This window comes from Rhinatrema bivittatum, chromosome 14 (assembly GCF_901001135.1).
Source record: "Rhinatrema bivittatum chromosome 14, aRhiBiv1.1, whole genome shotgun sequence".
Taxonomy (NCBI): domain Eukaryota; kingdom Metazoa; phylum Chordata; class Amphibia; order Gymnophiona; family Rhinatrematidae; genus Rhinatrema; species Rhinatrema bivittatum.
In genome coordinates this window covers 53372637-53390204 of record NC_042628.1, presented here as the reverse complement: position 1 = coordinate 53390204, position 17568 = coordinate 53372637, and the positions used below count along the sequence as shown (strand labels likewise).

Genomic DNA, 17568 nt, shown 5'->3' with positions numbered 1-17568 from the left:
TTGATGTGACTGTGTCTAGCTGTGTGTGTTTGTGTATATATGGTGTGTGTGTGTCTCTCTCTCTGTCTATGTGGCGATGTGAGTTGATGTGACTGTGTCTAGCTGTGTGTGTTTGTGTCTCTCTCTCTGAGTCTAAAAGTCGATGTGTGTTGATGTGTCTGTATCTAGCTATGTGTTTGTGTATATATGGTGTGTGTGTGTGTCTCTCTCTCTCTATGTGGCGATGTGAGTTGATGTGTCTGTGTCTAGCCTTGTGTGTTTGTGTATATATGGTATGTGTGTGTCTCTCTCTCTGTGTCTATGTTGCGATGTGAGTTGATGTGTCTGTATCTAGCTATGTGTTTGTGTATGTGTGTGTCTCTCTCTCTCTCTGTCTATGTGGTGATGTGTGTCTATGTCTATCTGTCTGTGTTTGTTTGCGTGTGTCTGTGTGCGGGTCTCTGTATATGTGAGTCTCTTTCTCACTCTTTCAGCATCTTCCCCCCTTCAGAGGAATGTTGGTCAGGGGATGTCCCGCTCTTACCTCTTTCTCCCCACAGATGTGGCTGACACTGGAGGCAGACGCAGGGCTGGTAGAAGGACCGAGCACTGAGACCACACCTTTGGGCAGGATCTGGCACACTGTGAAGGAAGGAGAGCTGTATCAGAGGTGGCACTGTACCAACAGGGTCACTCGGAGAGTCAGTGGCAGCACTGAGATTAGAATTGAGGCACAGAGAGAGTCTCACACACACAGAGTCTGTGGCAAAGGCAGGGATTAGAACTGAGGCAAGGGGAGATAAAGTGTTATAAATCTGATTGTATGCAACCTGGAACCTGATATGGACAGACAACTTAAAAATATAAAGAAAGAAATAAACCGACTTGCCTGAGGTCACACACAGACAGGCCAATGCAGCAATCTGAGCGCTAAAACGCTGGATTTCAGTGAACAGTTGTAACGCTCAGATTAAAAACAATTTTTAACTCCCAATGCAGCAAGCTAATGATATGCTAATGCATCAGGAGTTTATAAAAGCACATTGACCTTAAAGTGTGTGTTCAGTAAAGGCTGAATGCACATTTTAATTTGGGAAGGGGGTGACTGGAGTTCCCGATGTGAGTATTTATCCCACTGAAATGTTCCTGACATTTCTTTTCTTTTTTTAATTTTTTTTTGGGGGGGGGGAGGGGGTTGTTAAGTGCCAGCACAGTAGCACTGGGAACCTAAATCCATCTCTGACCTGGAGTTAAGTATCCCGCCCTAAGAAAATCCAGGTTAGCCCAGCACACCTCTCTGCATCGGAGGGTGGGGGTACTGCTTAATGCCCTCATTCGCATGGGATTTCCATGCGAGGCTGCTAAGCAGTACTCCCATTTAGGGAAGCACATTTTCTGCATGCAAAACTCCTTGCTGCATCGGCAGGAAGTCTTACGCACAGAAAACATGCATTGAAGTGTAGGCAGAAAGGTGCATTCAGCTGAACGCACCTTTCTGCATTGGCCTGTCAGCAGTAGAGGCGAGGATTAGACCGTGCACATTCTGCCAGTTGCAATCATCAGGCCCCCAAACCTTCTGTTATAGTTCCCAACGAGGGACAGAAACAGAGCAATGGGAACCCAAACAAAACGAGTTGGCTGAGCACTGGAATCAGGAACTTCATGCATTGGAGCAGCTGAAGGTTTTTGTTATTCACTGAATTAACTTAAAGTATGCTGGAGACGTTGCAGCAATGGGAATAGTTTTCCATTTATAAGTGGCAGACCTGGATTCCTCAGAGGCTCAGTCAGAAAGTGGAATGGCAATAAGTTTTTCAGAGGATGACATTCATAGGAGTGAACTGTTTGGTCATCAAAGGATGACAAATAGCGCTGGGCAAACAAACTGGGTTTCAAATTCAGCTTCAAATTCAGTTTATGTCATTTGGAAATTAAGAAACCTGGAATGCATAAGAAGGTAGGTAACGTGGCGCTCACATTTAAGGAAGGGGATAGATCAGTGCAGACAAGATGCTGGTAGTGCATGCTCATTTGTTTTGCAGGAGTGTTTGGAAATCTGATGCCGACGTGTATGGAAGGCAGCAGCTGCGCTGGAAAGATACATTAAGGACCACATAGAAGCCAATTGGACTCAATAGTCAGGATTTTTGAATTTTTGAATGAAGCCAGTCATTTTCTGGTGAAACAAAGGACCTTGTTTGGGATTTGGGACTCAGATAGGGGAGAAGTTGAATTTTGTAAATAGATTTTGATATGAACAGTTTATTATAATTTATTAGAAAGATAAGTAAAAGGAATTTATACTTGGATTTGGTAATCTGAGATATGTTTAGGTTTTTTGCCAGCAGTGATTATACTGTCAAGCTGCTTCTTGTAGCAGAACTAATTTTTGGGCTGAGCTTTTTTTACCTTGTTTTTTTGAAATATTGAATAGAAGTTGATTTATACAATATAAATACTGGTTGTCACATATTTATGTTTTGCAATTGTTGGATTATTTTTGGAAAATCCATAGGATTATTGGCCTTGATTTTATACCATTGGCCCATTTAGTGTGCCATAGAGGATTTGGGAGTCCGTTACCCCACTGTAAATGAGCAGCCCCCTTCCCCCACTCACTGGTGTCGGTGGTCTCGTACTGGCTGTCTGTCTGCAGTTCGAAGATCTCCACCTCCACCCGGGCTTTGGCTGGGGTCTCGATGATGCTGTTGATGTGTTCTCGTGCTAGGGCCAGGGCCAGTCTCTCGCCGCGGCCACACACCGTCTGATCGTCCAGGATTGCGGCTGCAAGATCTTAGAGGTTACTGCCACGTGATGTAAAGCACAGGCACAGCGCTGCTATGCCCACACAGAGACCATTATCACTGTGTGATGCTTTAAGAACATTCACTACAAACAATCCTTGGAATATGACATAGCTCAGCTCCCTTCAGGGGAAGGGTGGTTACCAGTCTCATCCTAGCTGAGAAAGGGTTAGCTTATGTTATGTTTTCTTACCATTACATACCACCTCCCTCAAGCAAAGCTTGACCTAAAGTGGTTCACAACAATGCAGTGAATACACAGTGGTCGATATTCAAAGGGTTTTTCCGGCTAACTTTTGGAGTTAGCCAGACAAAATCCGAGATGTGAATATTTCCCCCTGCTCCCCAGCTAAATTTTATTTACCTGCACAAAAAATACTGGATTAAGAAGGGGTGGTCCTGGCATGGTATCACTTTATCTGGCAAGCATCAATATCCAGTTAGCCAGATAAAGTTAGCTGGGCATGTCAGGTCAGAATAATAACTGTACTAATGTTATCCAGATAACTCTATCCAGGCATATTCAGTGGAAAACGTATCTGGATAAGTTCTGCTGAATATCCATTAACTTTTCAACTCACCGGCTGCTGAAAATTGACCTCGTAAATAACAATTCGTAAGTAGCATCATAATACAGTAGAGCAATAATCCTACGCACACATCTCCCAGCAATCCTCCTATAGTTAAATACAATGGGATCATTGTCTGTGGTGGAAGTGGAATACAGCTCAGTTATCCTCTGCCAAGTTAACTCTGCAGTATCCGAGAATGACAAAAACTTAATAAGACATGGCCAGGGGCCTACCTTTATACCATAGCATTTGAATTTGTGTTTCCTCTGAGGGAGGTCTGTGTTTTCACCACAAGCTCATGCCACTTCTCCTGTATCCCCTTTCTCTTCCCAATATAATCTTTGGAACTATAAGACTGGGATAGAGGGACTCAGGATAGGCCCTGTGACATCCTCGCTGCCACAGAAGAGAGGATTCATTAGTGCTAACAGTCCTTCCATTCCAGTAATCCCATTTACAAAACTTTATTACTTCTTCTACGCAAACAATAACCTTCCCCCAGGATCAGTCTATCCTCAGAAGACCTTAGGAGAAACCAAGTCTGGAAATCACCAACAGGACACTCTTGGAATGACTCATGTGAGGGGATAGCCAAAGGCTAAAAGGTTGAGAGGGCAAAGGGCAGAGAGAATAGGACCATGAGAAGACAGAGGTGAAGGAGCAGAAGGTAAAGGACAGAGAGATGAGGGGTATGAGCAGAGACGGAGTTAAAGGGGCAGAAGGACTCACCCATGCGCAGGGAGGATAGGACCTGCTGGCTCCTCTTGGTGAGGGATAGAATCAGCAGCAGTAGCAGGGCAGGCAGAGTCAGCATCTTCTTCTCCTCCTCATGGAGAAGGATCGGGGTCGCGGCCTCACTGTCGCCACCTGCAGGGAAACAAGGTCAGCACCTGTCACAGAAACAGTGTCCCTCTATCGCACACACAACCGCAGAATCAATGCCCCTCTATCCCATAAACAGCCACAGAATCAGCGCTCCTCTATCCCACACACAGCCACAGAATCAATGCCCCTCTATCCCATACACAGCCACAGAATCAGCGCTCCTATATCCCACACACAGCCACAGAATCAGTGCTCCTCTACCCCACACACAGCCACAGAATCAGCACTCCTCTATCCCACACACAGGCGCAGAATCAGTGCTCCTCTACCCCACCACAGCCATAGAAATAGCATTCCTCTACCCCACACAGCCACAGAATGAGCACCTCTCTATCCCACACACAGCCACAGAATGAGCACCACTCTATCCCACACACAGCCACAGAATCAGCGCTCCTCTATCCCACACAGCCGCAGAACCAGTGCTCCTCTATCCCTCACACAGCCACAGAAACAGCACTCCTCCATGGCCAAACCACTGTCCCAGAATCAGCTCTACTATATCCTGAACATAGGCATTGATTCAGCACTCTTCTATCCCACGTATAGCCACAGAATTGGCCCTCCTCTATCCCATATGCAGAATCAATACTCTACCATTCCACATACAGCCACAGAACTAATGCATGTCTATTCTACACATAGACACATAATCAGCTTGTCTCCATTCCCCAAACAGCCACAGAATTAATGCTCCTCTATCCCACAAACAGACAAAGAATTAGCACTCCTCTATTCCCACACACAGCCACAGAATCAGTGCTTTACTGTCCTACAAACTGCCATAAATCAGCATTCCTCTATCTCACACACAAAATCAGGCCGATACAATACAGATGTGCTTAAAAACATGCACCCAAACTGGACGCACGTACAATCACCTCTCCTGAGTGCTCAATGCAATAGGAAAATTAGCCGATGTGCTAAAACGGATATGCTAGGGATAAAATGTCTGTCCCTAGCAAGTCCATGGCATCGAGTGCCCAGGAGACATGGATGTGCGCAGTTTAGAGAAAACAGACACTCAATTTTAGAAGCATCTGTTATCCTAACCCATGCACAGCCATGGGTTAGGAAAATGTACGCTCGTAAATTGAGCAACTCTTTTCCTATGCTGACTGCTTTAAAAAACTTTTTTATTTTGCTGCTTCTGTGGTTCCTCTTGCTTAGTATTGTGACAATATTAAGTCAGAAGAACCACAGAAATGCACAGAAAAGCACTATTTTCTACACATGATAGGGGTACCTCAAAACTTAACACCAGCAGGGCTGGCATTAAATTTTGATCATAAAAATATAAGCTTCCAGTGCCTGGTAACTTTTTACATTGGCTGTGCTAGCTAATAGCCTCATCAATATGCATTTACATGTGATGAGTACTATTAGCTAGGCACAGGTTTGGACACGCAGTTTGGAAACATTATACCCAGTATTCCATCGGGCGTAAGTCTAGTGCATACAAAACAAAGCGTGCATCCAATGGCACACTGACCTTGGCACCCAATATTGCATTGGCCTGATTGCCAGAATCAGCGCTCCTGTATCCCACAGCCACAGAATCAGTGCTCCTCTATCCCACACACAGCCGCAGAATAATCACCACTATATCCCTCACACAGTCACAGAATCAGCACACTTCTATCCCATATACAGCCACAGAATTGGTGCCCCTCTATCCCCACACAGCCGCAGAATCAGTAATCCTCTATCCCACACACAGCCGCAGAATCACCACCACTCTATCCCTCACACAGCCACAGAATCACCACCACTCTATCCCTCACTCAGCCACAGAATCGGCACACCTCTATCCCACTTTCAGCCACATAATCAGCACTCCTCTATCCCACTTTCAGCCACATAATCAGCACTCCTCTATCCCACACACAGCCGCAGAATCATCACCACTCTATCCCTCACACAGCCACAGAATCGGCACCCCTCTATCCCACAATCAGCCCGAGAATCAGCACCACTCTGTCCCACACATAGCCACAAAATCAGTGCTCCTGTATCCCACACACAGCCACAGAATCAGAGCTCCTCTATCCCACACACAAAGAACCAGAGCCCCTCTATCCCACACACAGACAAAGAACCAGGGCCCCTCTATCCCACATACAGCCACAGAATCAGTGCTCTTCTATCCCATACACAGCCACAGAATCAGTACTCCTCTATCCCACAAGCAGTTACAGAATCAGTCCTTTATCATTCCACATATAATCGCAGAACCAGCATGCCTCTATCCCACACAAAGCCACAGAATCAGCACCCCTTTATCACACACACAGGCAAAGAATCAGGGCTCCTCTATCCCACACACAGCCACAGAATCAGCGTTCCTCTCTTCCACTCTCAGGCAAAGAATCAGGGCCCCTCTATCCCACACACAGCCACAGAATCAGTGCGCCTCTATCCCACACACAGCCAAAGAATCAGCACTACTCCATTGCCAAACCGCTGTCCTAGAATCGGCTCTCCTATATCCTGAACATAGACATTGATTCAGCACTCTTCTATTCCACATATAGCCACAGAATTGGCCCTTCTCTATCCCATATTCAGAATCAATGCTCTACCATGCCACATCCAGCCATAGAACTAATGCATGTCTATTCCACACATAGACACATAATCAGCTTGTCTCCATTCCCCAAACAGCCACAGAATTAATGCTTCTGTAACCCACAAACAGCCACAGAATCAGCACTCCTCTATTCCCACACACAACCACAGAATCAGTGCTTTGCTGTCCCACAAATCGCCACAAATCAGCATTCCTCTATCCAACATGCAGCCACAAAATCAGCACCTTTCTATCTCATACTCAATCAGACTGATGCAATACCGACGCTCTAAAACGTGCATCCAAACTGTACACACCTTTTTTTTAATGCACGTACAATCACCTCTCCTGAGAGCTTGATGTAATAGGAAAATTAGCCACTTTGCTAAAACAGTCAGGCTAGGGATAAAATGTCTTTCCCTAGCGCGTCCATGGCATCGAGCGCCCAGGAGATGTGGCTGTGCGCAAGTTAAGGAAAACAGACAATTTTATGAGTGTCTAACCCATGCACAGCCATGGGTTAGGAAAATGGATGCTCGTAAACTGAGTGTCTCTTTTCCTTTCCTGACTACTTTAAAGAACTTTTTTTTTTGTGCTTCTGTGGTTCCTCCTGCTTAGTATCGCAACAATATTAAGCCACAGGAACTACAGAAGTGCACAGAAAAAGCAGTATTTTCTGTGCATGGTTAGGGTGCCTCAAAACCTAACACGAGTAGGGTTGGTGTTAATTTTTGAGCATAAAAACCTACGTGTTCAGTGCCAGGTAACTTTTTACATCAGTCGTAATGGCTAGTGGCCTCATCAACATGATGAGCACTACTAGCTACGCGCTGGTTTGGATGAGCATTTTGCACACACTAATCCCAGTAAGTCTAGCGCGTACAAAACGCGCATCCAACTGCGTGTTTAGCAGCACACTGACCTTAGCACCCAATATTGCATCAGCCTGATTATCAGAATCAGCATTCCTCTATCCCACACAGTCACAGAATCAGCACTTCTCTGTCCCATGCACAACCACAAAATCAGTGCTCCTCTATGCCACTCACAGCCACAGAATCAGCACTTCACACTCACACAGAATCAACGCTCCACTATCCCACACACATTGACAGAATCATCACCCTCTATCCCACACACAGCCACAGAATCAGTGCTCCTCTACGCCACACAGCCACAGAATCAGCACATCTCCCTCCCTCAAACAGCCACAAAATCAATGCTCCTCTATGCCACTCACAGCCACAGAATCAGTGCTCCTCTATCCCACACACAGCCACGGAATCAGTGCATCTCTCTCCCATACACAGCCACAGAATCAGTGCTCCGCTATGCCACACACAGCCACAGAATCAGTGCTCTTCTATGCCACTCACAGCCACAGAATCAGCATGCCTCTATCCCTCACACAGCCACAGAATCAGCACATCTCCCTTCCACACACAGCCACAAAATCAGTGCTCCTCTATGCCACTCACAGCCACAAAATCAGTGCTCCTCTATGCCACTCACAGCCACAGAATATGCACTCCTCTATCCCACACATAACCACAGAATCAGTATGCCTCTATCCCTCACACAGCCACAGAATCAGCATGCCTCTATCCCTCACACAGCCACAGAATCAGCACATCTCCCTCCCACACACAGCCACAAAATCAGTGCTCCTCTATGCCACTCACAGCCACAGAATCAGTGCTCCTCTATGCCACTCACAGCCACAGAATATGCACTCCTCTATCCCACACATAGCCACAGAATCAGCACGCCTCTATCCCTCACACAGCCACAGAATCAGCACCCCTCTATCCCACATACATTGACAGAATCAGCACTCCTCTCTTCCACACATAGGCAAAGAATCAGCACTCCTCTATCTCACACATAGCCTCAGGTACAGCGCATCTCCCTCCAACACACAGCCACAGAATCAGTGCTCCTCTATTCCACACACAGTCACAGAATCAGCACTTCTTTGTCCCATGCACAACCACAAAATCAGTGCTCCTCTATCCCACATGCAGTCACAGAATCAGCACTTCACACTCACACAGAATCAACGCTCCACTATCCCACACACATTGACAGAATCATCACCCTCTATCCCACACACAGCCACAGAATCAGTGCTCCTCTACGCCACACAGCCACAGAATCAGCACATCTCCCTCCCTCAAACAGCCACAAAATCAATGCTCCTCTATGCCACTCACAGCCACAGAATCTGTGCTCCTCTATTCCACACACAGTCACAGAATCAGCACTACTCTATCCCACACACAACCACAGAATCAGTGCTCCTCTATTCCACACACAGTCACAGAATCAGCACTACTCTATCCCACACACAACCACAGAATCAGTGCTCTGTCCCACTTGCAGTCACAGAATCAGCATGCATCTATCCCACACAGAGCCACAGAATCAGCGCTTCTCTGTCCTATGCACAGCCACAGAATCAGTGTTCCTCTATCCTACATGCAGTCACAGAATCAGTGCTCCCCACACATAGCCACAGAATCTGTACTCCTCTATCCTATACACTGCCATAGTAGCAGCACTGATCTGCCTAATATAGGCCAAACATGGCCATATTCAGTATTTCTCTATCCCAAAAGCTGCCATGGTTCCAGCATCCCACTTTCTCTGGGGTGCACCTAAAACCACAGCCATGGAATCAGAAAGCCTCAATCACTCTGAAACGCCCAAACTACTGTCCCAGCTCTAGCAGAGTCAGACCATCCCACAACCTCAGTTCTGTTCTCTTTGGTTATTTCCCTGTGGCTTGGTTTTCACCTCTCTTAGTTTCACCTTTCTAGTCTGCAGTAACCATATGACTACCGTAAAAACCCAACTTGCCCACCCAAGAGCAGGCCTGGATTAGTCAGTAGGCACACTAGCCTGTGCTTAGGGAGACATAAATCTAGGGGGGGCGGCAGGCTGGTGGAAGATTTGCTGCCTTTTAGCTATGCTGAATGTCACTCAGCAGAGAACAGCCCTCTGCTTCCTGATCCAGCTCCTTCTTGACAAGGTGCAGGTAGCAGGAGAGGAGGTTGAGCCTGCAATAGGCACAAAGCAAAGAAGAGCTACTCTACTTCCTAATCCAGCCCCCTACCTTCCTGTCATTCAGGGAAAGAAGGGAGGATGAGCCTGGCGCAGACACAGCAAAGAGGGATTGTCTTGGGGAGGTTAGGAGGGCCTGAGTGGGAATCATTAGGGGGTAAGGAGTGATGCTGGGGGGTGAGATGGGATTGGCTAGGGGGCATGCGTCTATGTGAGAGAGAAGAGATTGGTGTTAGGTGTACGTGTGTTTGTGTGTAGCTCAGATCGGCAGGGAGATTAGAGAGGGGATGCAAGGGGGAACAGGACCGGAGCACAGTAGGGAGCCCTGCCTTTTCCCCCCATCCCCATCCTTAACCCTTACTTCAGTTCAGATCCCTTCTCCCCTGATCTCTAATTCTATTCCCCAGATCCTGGAACTTTCCTGCTTCCCCCCATTCCAGATTCCTGATTGTCCTTCTATACCTGGACTGTCAACAGGCACACTAGCTCGGTGCCTAGGATGGCAAAAGTCCGGGGGCAGCAGGCTGGCTGCAGATTATTGCTTCCCAGCTGCCATGAATCTCACTCGGCAGAGAACGACCCTTCCCTCCTGAGGCCGGGCAACATTCAGAGCAGAAGGACAGAGGTGAGGCTGGAAGGCTGAGACAAACTGCCCTGCTCTCTAATCCAGTCCTTCCCTTCTTGTCATGTGTGTGTGGGGGGGAGGGGAGACAACACCAAGATTGCCTGGAGGCAGGAAAAACCTAAAACTCTCACTGCTTCCACCAGCTCCAGTCTTCCCCATCCCTCTTTCCTTCTTGCACTCTTCCCCCAGTCTCTGGCCTTCGGACCTTATCCTCTGGTTCTTTCACCCTCTCCTCATCTCTGAAATGTCCTCCCTGTACTGACACTCGAAATTCTTTTCCCTCACCCATTAAAAAAAAAAAAAAAAAATTATACAGACAAAAGCAAATTTGGAAAACCGCTCTAATTGTATAATGCAAATTAAAAGATGGATATGTTTGCCAATGCGCTTCCGAGCCATTTCATTTTTGCCACAGAATCTATGACTGAGCCACTGCAGGAAACTCTGCCTTAGACCTTCTGCAGTCTGAACTTATGGGGACGGGGGAGCAACAGCATCAAAAGTACCTAGGGGCAGCAAAATCCTAAATCTGTCACTGCCCAGGAGTCTTAAGTGAGTGAGTACAGCAGAGCAGCAGCTGAAGGATTCTGTGTGCCTGACATGAAATGCACTGCTGCTCCCCCACCCGACTTCCTCCTGCAAGAAAAGCATTTCACATTCTCGGGGACAGCAGGTGGATTTATGGACTGCTGTCATCAGCAGATCCCCGGCGATTAACTAGGATTGTATTTCCTTTCATATTCCCCCACACCAAAGGAGAGAACTCGCACCTAGAAGGGTTTTCACTTACTTCTGTGACATCCCCAAGGTGGAGAGCAAAGTGCCTCGCCAGCAGGGAAGGAAAACCGTGGAAAAACAGCACAGAAATAGACAGAAACAGTCTCTGCTAGTCTACAAATGGGCAATTTCCTGGTTCTGTAGAGAAGTCACTGAAGGGAGAGCTGGAAGAAGCCAGCTGTAGGGGATCCATAGGGAATGATGAAGGAGTACTGCCTGTAGGGGGAGCTGTGGGGAATGGCGGAAGAGCACTAGCTGTAGGAAAGAAGCTGGGGGTAGTATGGGACTGTTGCCTGCAGGGGGAGCTGTAGGGAATGGAGGAGGAGTGCTTTAGGAAATTATGAAGGAAAGCCATCTATGGGGGAGTGCCTGTTTGGGAGAGCTCTAGGGAATGCTGGAGGAGCACTGGCTGTGGAGGGAGCAGTGCACCTGTGCTGGCAGTAGGAAGACTGGGGGATGGCAAAGATCTGGCTGTGTGGGGGCGCTTCAGGGAACAGTGGAGGTAGGCTGTCTGTGGGGGAAGCTGTAGGGATTTGGAAAAGAGCGCTGGCTATGGGGAAGTTACAGCAGTTCGTGGAGGCGCACTAGCTCTGCGAGGAGTTATAGGGAATTGTGGAGAACTGCTTGCTTGGGGGAGTTGTAAGAATTTGTGGAGGAGTTTTTAGTATATTTTATTTATTTAAAAAGATGTATAACCCGTACGTTTCAGTCAGTTCATCGTGGTTTACAAGTTTTACATACATAATTTAAAATAAGAAATAAAATTGGCTTTAAGAAACAAAAAGCAACAAAGACAAAATGCCTAGATATTTGGTTTTTCATTTACTTGAATAATCGCATCTTATTACATCTGTAAAACAGAGTGATGTACAATAAAGAAAACAAAGCTAGCACTGACAACTAAAATATACCAAAATAAAAAAAAATTTAAATAATCAACAGCTAAAAATGAAATAAAACAAAAGTTGTGAAATCAGAAAGCCCAGTAAGAACTCAAAACAACTGACAGCAAAAGGGAAAGAATAAAATTACTAAATGAAGATGAATTAACGAGGCGAGCAAAGCTTTGAGAGAATTGCTAAAATTAGGTAAACTGGCTGGGTGGAAAAGCTTTGAGGAGAGACGTCTTCAGGGCCTTTCTGTATTTTAAATAGTTTTCCTCAAGATGTAAGGAAAGCGGCAGTGGATTCCAAAAACTAGGAGCTAAAAAAGAAAACCAAATCTCCCTGGTCCTCTCGAAAAGTATCTGCCTGGGTGAGGCCTTAATTTGTAGGAAAAAAGGAATTGGCACTGTAGAGGGGGGCAGGGCCAGGGCAGTGTGAATGCTCACTTATCTCCCACACACAAACTCTCTCTCTCACACACACACACTCCTCCTAATCCCAGTGATCCTCCATCCCCAGCCAGTCTTCGCTTGATGAGCACTGGGGAGTGAACGTTGGCTGGAGGCTTGAGCCCTGCTGAGGGGCAAGGGATATAGGATCACTGGGGTAAGGAGGAGGAAGAGGAGGGTAGAGGGATAGGAGCCCTTTCTCTCTATCCCTCTCTTCCTCCCTGCCCTAGGGATCCTAGTCCTCCATTCCCATCTCCCCACCCCAAGAATCCCCCAATGGTCCTTAGGCCAAAGTCTCACCCCTAATCCCTGGTAGCCCTCAAGCTCCCCCCCCCCCCCTCCCCCTCTCCAGCAGCTGCTCTCCTTCTTTAGCCAGAATCAGCTGGCTCTCCTCAGCTCTGGGGGATGAGGGCACATTGGTGCACACCGCTCACTCTCCTCAGCCTCCTTAGATTAGGGAGGACAAGAATTAAAAAATGTGATCTGTTCTTTCCCTCCCTGGGAAAGAAAGGAAGGGAGCAGCACCACATACTTTCCTTATTCACCCCTTCAATCCGCTTCCCTCATTCACTCTCTCTCGAACCAACACTCAACCTCAGTCTCTCTAATCCCCTCTCTCACAACCCGCAGCGCCTTCGAGCCCTCTTATTTACATAACCCACAGCCCCTCTGATCTATTCACTCACGTTTGCCCTCCCACAGCCCCTCACTCACTTGCCCTCCTCTCCCGCTGATCCCCTCACTCACTCACTCACTCTTGCCCTTCGCCGCACCCTCTCTCCCCCGAGGTGGTCTCCAGTGACAGAGGGGATGGACCCAGGATGCCAGCATGATCAGCAGTGCGGGCCAGCAATCAGTAGCGGCAGAAGCATTCACCTCATGTGTCCTCAGCCTTGGCCATTCTCCCTCTCAGCTGCCTCAGTTGTGCTGGGAAATCACAGAAAAATCAAGGCCATGTGGCTGCCCCTGTCTCAGGGTAGGCAGCTCTGGCACTCTCTGCTCTGCTTCCTGCAGGAGCTGGGGGCCAGAAATGTTCCAGGCCACTACTGGCTCTGCTCAGTTTCCACTGGGGTGGGGGGAGGGAGGGAACTGATTTACACTGCCAGCTTTACTCTGCTTCCTTGGGTCGCAGAAAAAAGGTGACAGAATATTCTTCTGGGTCATTTTGCCAGATATTAAGACCTAGGTAATGGACACAAAAGGGCGTAGAATTTAGCACAAGTTTGAAAGATGTGAGCAGTAGTGCCAGTCATCTGCCCATATTGCTCACAAGTTTCAAACCTCTACTAATTCAACCCTTTTTTTGTGTCCTTTGGTCTGCAGTGTGTGCCTCAGGATCACCTCCTCCCTCCTGTTCCCGACAGACAAGGTGTAAGGGGTAGCAAAAACAGTGGAAAGGGCGGCCGAATTAGGAGACAGAGTTACTTGGTGCAGGGAAGAGGGTATTAGGTTTGTTAGGAACTGGGAATCATTTTGGGGAAGGGGGGTCCTTTCCAGAAGAATGGGCTCCACCTTAACCAGAGTGGAACCAGGCTGCTGGCACTAACCTTTAAAAAGGAGATAGCACAACTTTTAAACTAGATGATGGGGGGAAGCAGACAGTCGCTCAGAAGCACATGGTTTGGAATGATGCATCTTTGAAGGCAAGTAACAGAACAGGGAAATTAAGGCGTCCCTGCAGAGAGATTGCAATAAATGCTGAAATGGACAATGTGTCTTTAAGTAAAGAACAGGCAGAGCAGAAAGATTCCAAATTACCCCTGCCAACTCATAAAGAGGTTGTTAATTCAAACAAAAACATGTATTCACCAACATTTGATCTGAGATATCACAGGTACTGTAGGTATTTCCCTATCTCCAGAGGGCTTACAATCTAAGTTTTGTACTTGAGGCAATGGAGGTTAAAGTGACTTGCCCAAGGTCACAAGGAGCAGGAGCAACAGTGGGACTCAAACTCTGGTCTCATAGCCCACTGCTCTAACCACTAGGCTGTTCCTCCTCCCTTTGAAATGTCTGTATACAAATGCTAGAAGTTTAAAAAATAAGATGGGAGCGTTAGAGTGTATAGCACTGGATGAAGAGGTAGATATAATTGGCATCTCAGAGACCTGGTTGAAGGAAGATAACCAATGGGACACTGTGATACCAGGGTACAAATTATATTGAAATGATAGGATGGATCAAATGAGTGGAGGGGTGGTGCTATATGTTAAAGAGAGCATTGAGTCAAACAGGATTAAAGTTCTGCAGAAAAGAAAATGCAATGTTGAATCTTTATGGATAGAAATTCCAGGTGACAAGGGGAATAAAATAGCAGTGGGGGTGTATTACCGTCCACCTGGCCAGAATGAACTAACAGACAATGAAAAGCTAAAAGAAATTATGGAAGCTAACAAAATCAGCAGCACAGTAATAATGGGTGATTTCAATTACCCCAGTATTGACTGGGTGAATGTCATATCAGGACATGCTATAGAGGTAAAGTTCCTGGATGAAATAAATGACTGCTTCATGGAGCAGCTGGTACAAGAACCAACAGGAGAGAAAACTATTTTAGGCCTAGTCCTTAGTGGAACACAGGATTTGGTATAAGAGGTAACAGTGTTGAAGGCCACCTGGCAACAGTGATCACAACATGATCAAATTTAACTTAAAAAATGGAGGGAGGACACTAAAGAAATCTACTGTGACAGCATTTAACTTTCAAAGAGGTAACTAAGATAAAATGAGGAAAATGTTTAGGAAAAAACTAAAAGGAGCAACTGCAAAGTTTAAGTGTTAAGCCTGTCGGTCGCAGACAGCTGTGACCTCTCATGCTCACCTCTTTTTTCCCCGCTCCATCAAGTCTGGGAAGAATGGCAGTCTCTGCCAGTCACCGCCGACCTCTCCGGCGTTCCTGGGACAGTGTGGGAGCTGCCAACCGCCATCTTGAACCTGGAGTTACTTAGACGCACACGCACAAGGGCCTCATTTGAACATGACATGGCGGGAACCTTGGGGGCATTCCCGCCCGATAACGTCAACCTGCTAGCGTATTTAACCTGACCAGCCCTTTCCTTCCTCGAGTTAGCAAGAAGTTCCATCTTGCTGAATTCTCCACTTTCAAGGACTTCCTGTTCCTGACTCGGTCTTGGCATCTGGATGCTCTGAGTACCTGCTCCTCGGGGCTCCCCTGCGTTCCCGGCTATCCGCTTCTCAGATCTCTATTCCTCTCCAGGAACCATCTACTGTGAGTACCTCTTCTGACTTCTACCATACAGACTGCATTGTGGATTCCACGCGATGTACCCCGACCCTCGGGCCACTACCGCCTTTCTTCAGTGGAAGTCATTCAGCTTTCCTGCTCTACAGAATACCTACATGCCATCTACAGGAGCCACTTCCGGGTTCCAGCATTGCTACCAGTTCTTCAACATCTACTGTACAAACATCCTCGGCATACCCCACTCCGCGGACCACTACCGGATCTGTACCTGCTGTGTCTCACTCTGGGTAATTCCCATTGCCCAGGACTGTACTACTATTTCTCCATTCTGTGGACATTACTTTTTCCTTCCAATATAATAAAGTCTCCACTTCTAGCTGTGTCCCACGCCACTGAGTCTGCACCAGCTGACGGTGAGGCTCACAGGGCTCCTCCCTGTGGACGGAAACATCTCTCATCTTAGCCCAGGGTTCACATCCTTCCTTAAACATAACAAATCAGGCATGGAGATTGTTTAAAAATACCATCTTGGAAGCCCAGACCAGATGTATTCCATCATTAGAAAAGATGGAAAGAAGGCTAAATGACTACCAGCATGGTTAAAATGTGAGATGAGAAAGGCTTTAATAGCTAAAAGAACATCTTTCAAGAAACAGAAAAGGGAACCGAATGAAGAAAACAGGAAACAGCATAAGCACTGTCAAGTTAGAAACAAAACATTGATAAGGAAGGCAAAGACAAAATTTGAAAAAAAGCTTGCACAGGTTAGGTTGTTGGGCCCATTCTAGACAGCGTATTGGTAGGTAAGGGGAATGAGAGGAGATATATAAAGGTACTTCCCAACGCAGATCTTTGAAAGTCAAACATCCAATCTTAAACTGAATATGCAAGGATATAAGTAGCCAGTGCAATATGGAAAGTTACTTGCACAGGGCAGCAGAGATACTACCCTTAACAAAAAGCATGGGAGTAACCTACATAGAACATAAGTTAGTACACTAACGGGCCGATGCAATACCATCCACCGATATTGCATCAGCCTGTATGTAAATTGCTGGGCAGACTGGATGAACCATTTCAGTCATTATCTGCTGTCATTAACCGTGTTACTGTGAGTTGTATGGAATGGTGAGATGCACTGGCTCTGGGAGAACTGTAGGGAATGGTAGAAGAGCAGTGAATATGGGCATATCTCTAGGGAGTGCTGGAGGAGGGCTGGCTTTTGCAGGTAGCAATTAGGAATCTTGTAGGAGCACTGGTGGTAGGTTAGACATTAAGAACATAAGATTTGCCATACTGGGTCGGCAGAAAGAAAACATCAAGCCCAGGATCCTGTTTCCAACAGTGGCCAATCCAGGTCACAAATACCTGGAGGATCCTAAAAGTTCAATAGATTCCATGCTGCTTATCCTAGGGATACAAAAGGAATTGCTCCACGTCCACCTCAATAATGGTTTATGGACTTTTCTTCAAGGAAATTGAATAAACCTTTTATTAATTCCAGCTACACTAACAGCTTTTACTATGAATTCCAGTGCTTAATTATGCACTAAGTAAAAAAATATTTTCTCCTATTTGTCTTAAATGTATTATCTAGTAATCTCATTACATGTCTCCTAGTTTTTGTACTTTTTGAAAGAGTAAACAATCGATTTACATTTACTCATTCCACTCCACTAATTTTATAGACCTCTATCATATCTCCCCTCAGCTGTCTCTTTTCAAGCTGAAGAGCCCTAACCTCTTTAGCCTTTCC

At 46.5% G+C, this 17568-nt stretch overlaps 1 protein-coding gene across 1 annotated transcript in view; it reads right to left on the bottom strand.

Annotated features, from left to right (window-relative positions):
- The window catches only part of GRIK5 (glutamate ionotropic receptor kainate type subunit 5), a 248979-nt gene that overhangs the window by 64093 nt on the left and 167318 nt on the right, over positions 1–17568 (bottom strand). The window contains 3 exon segments of the mRNA XM_029577154.1: positions 524–621; positions 2599–2763; positions 4085–4222. Coding sequence (XP_029433014.1) covers positions 524–621; positions 2599–2763; positions 4085–4169 — 348 coding nt within the window. The 5' untranslated portion in view covers positions 4170–4222.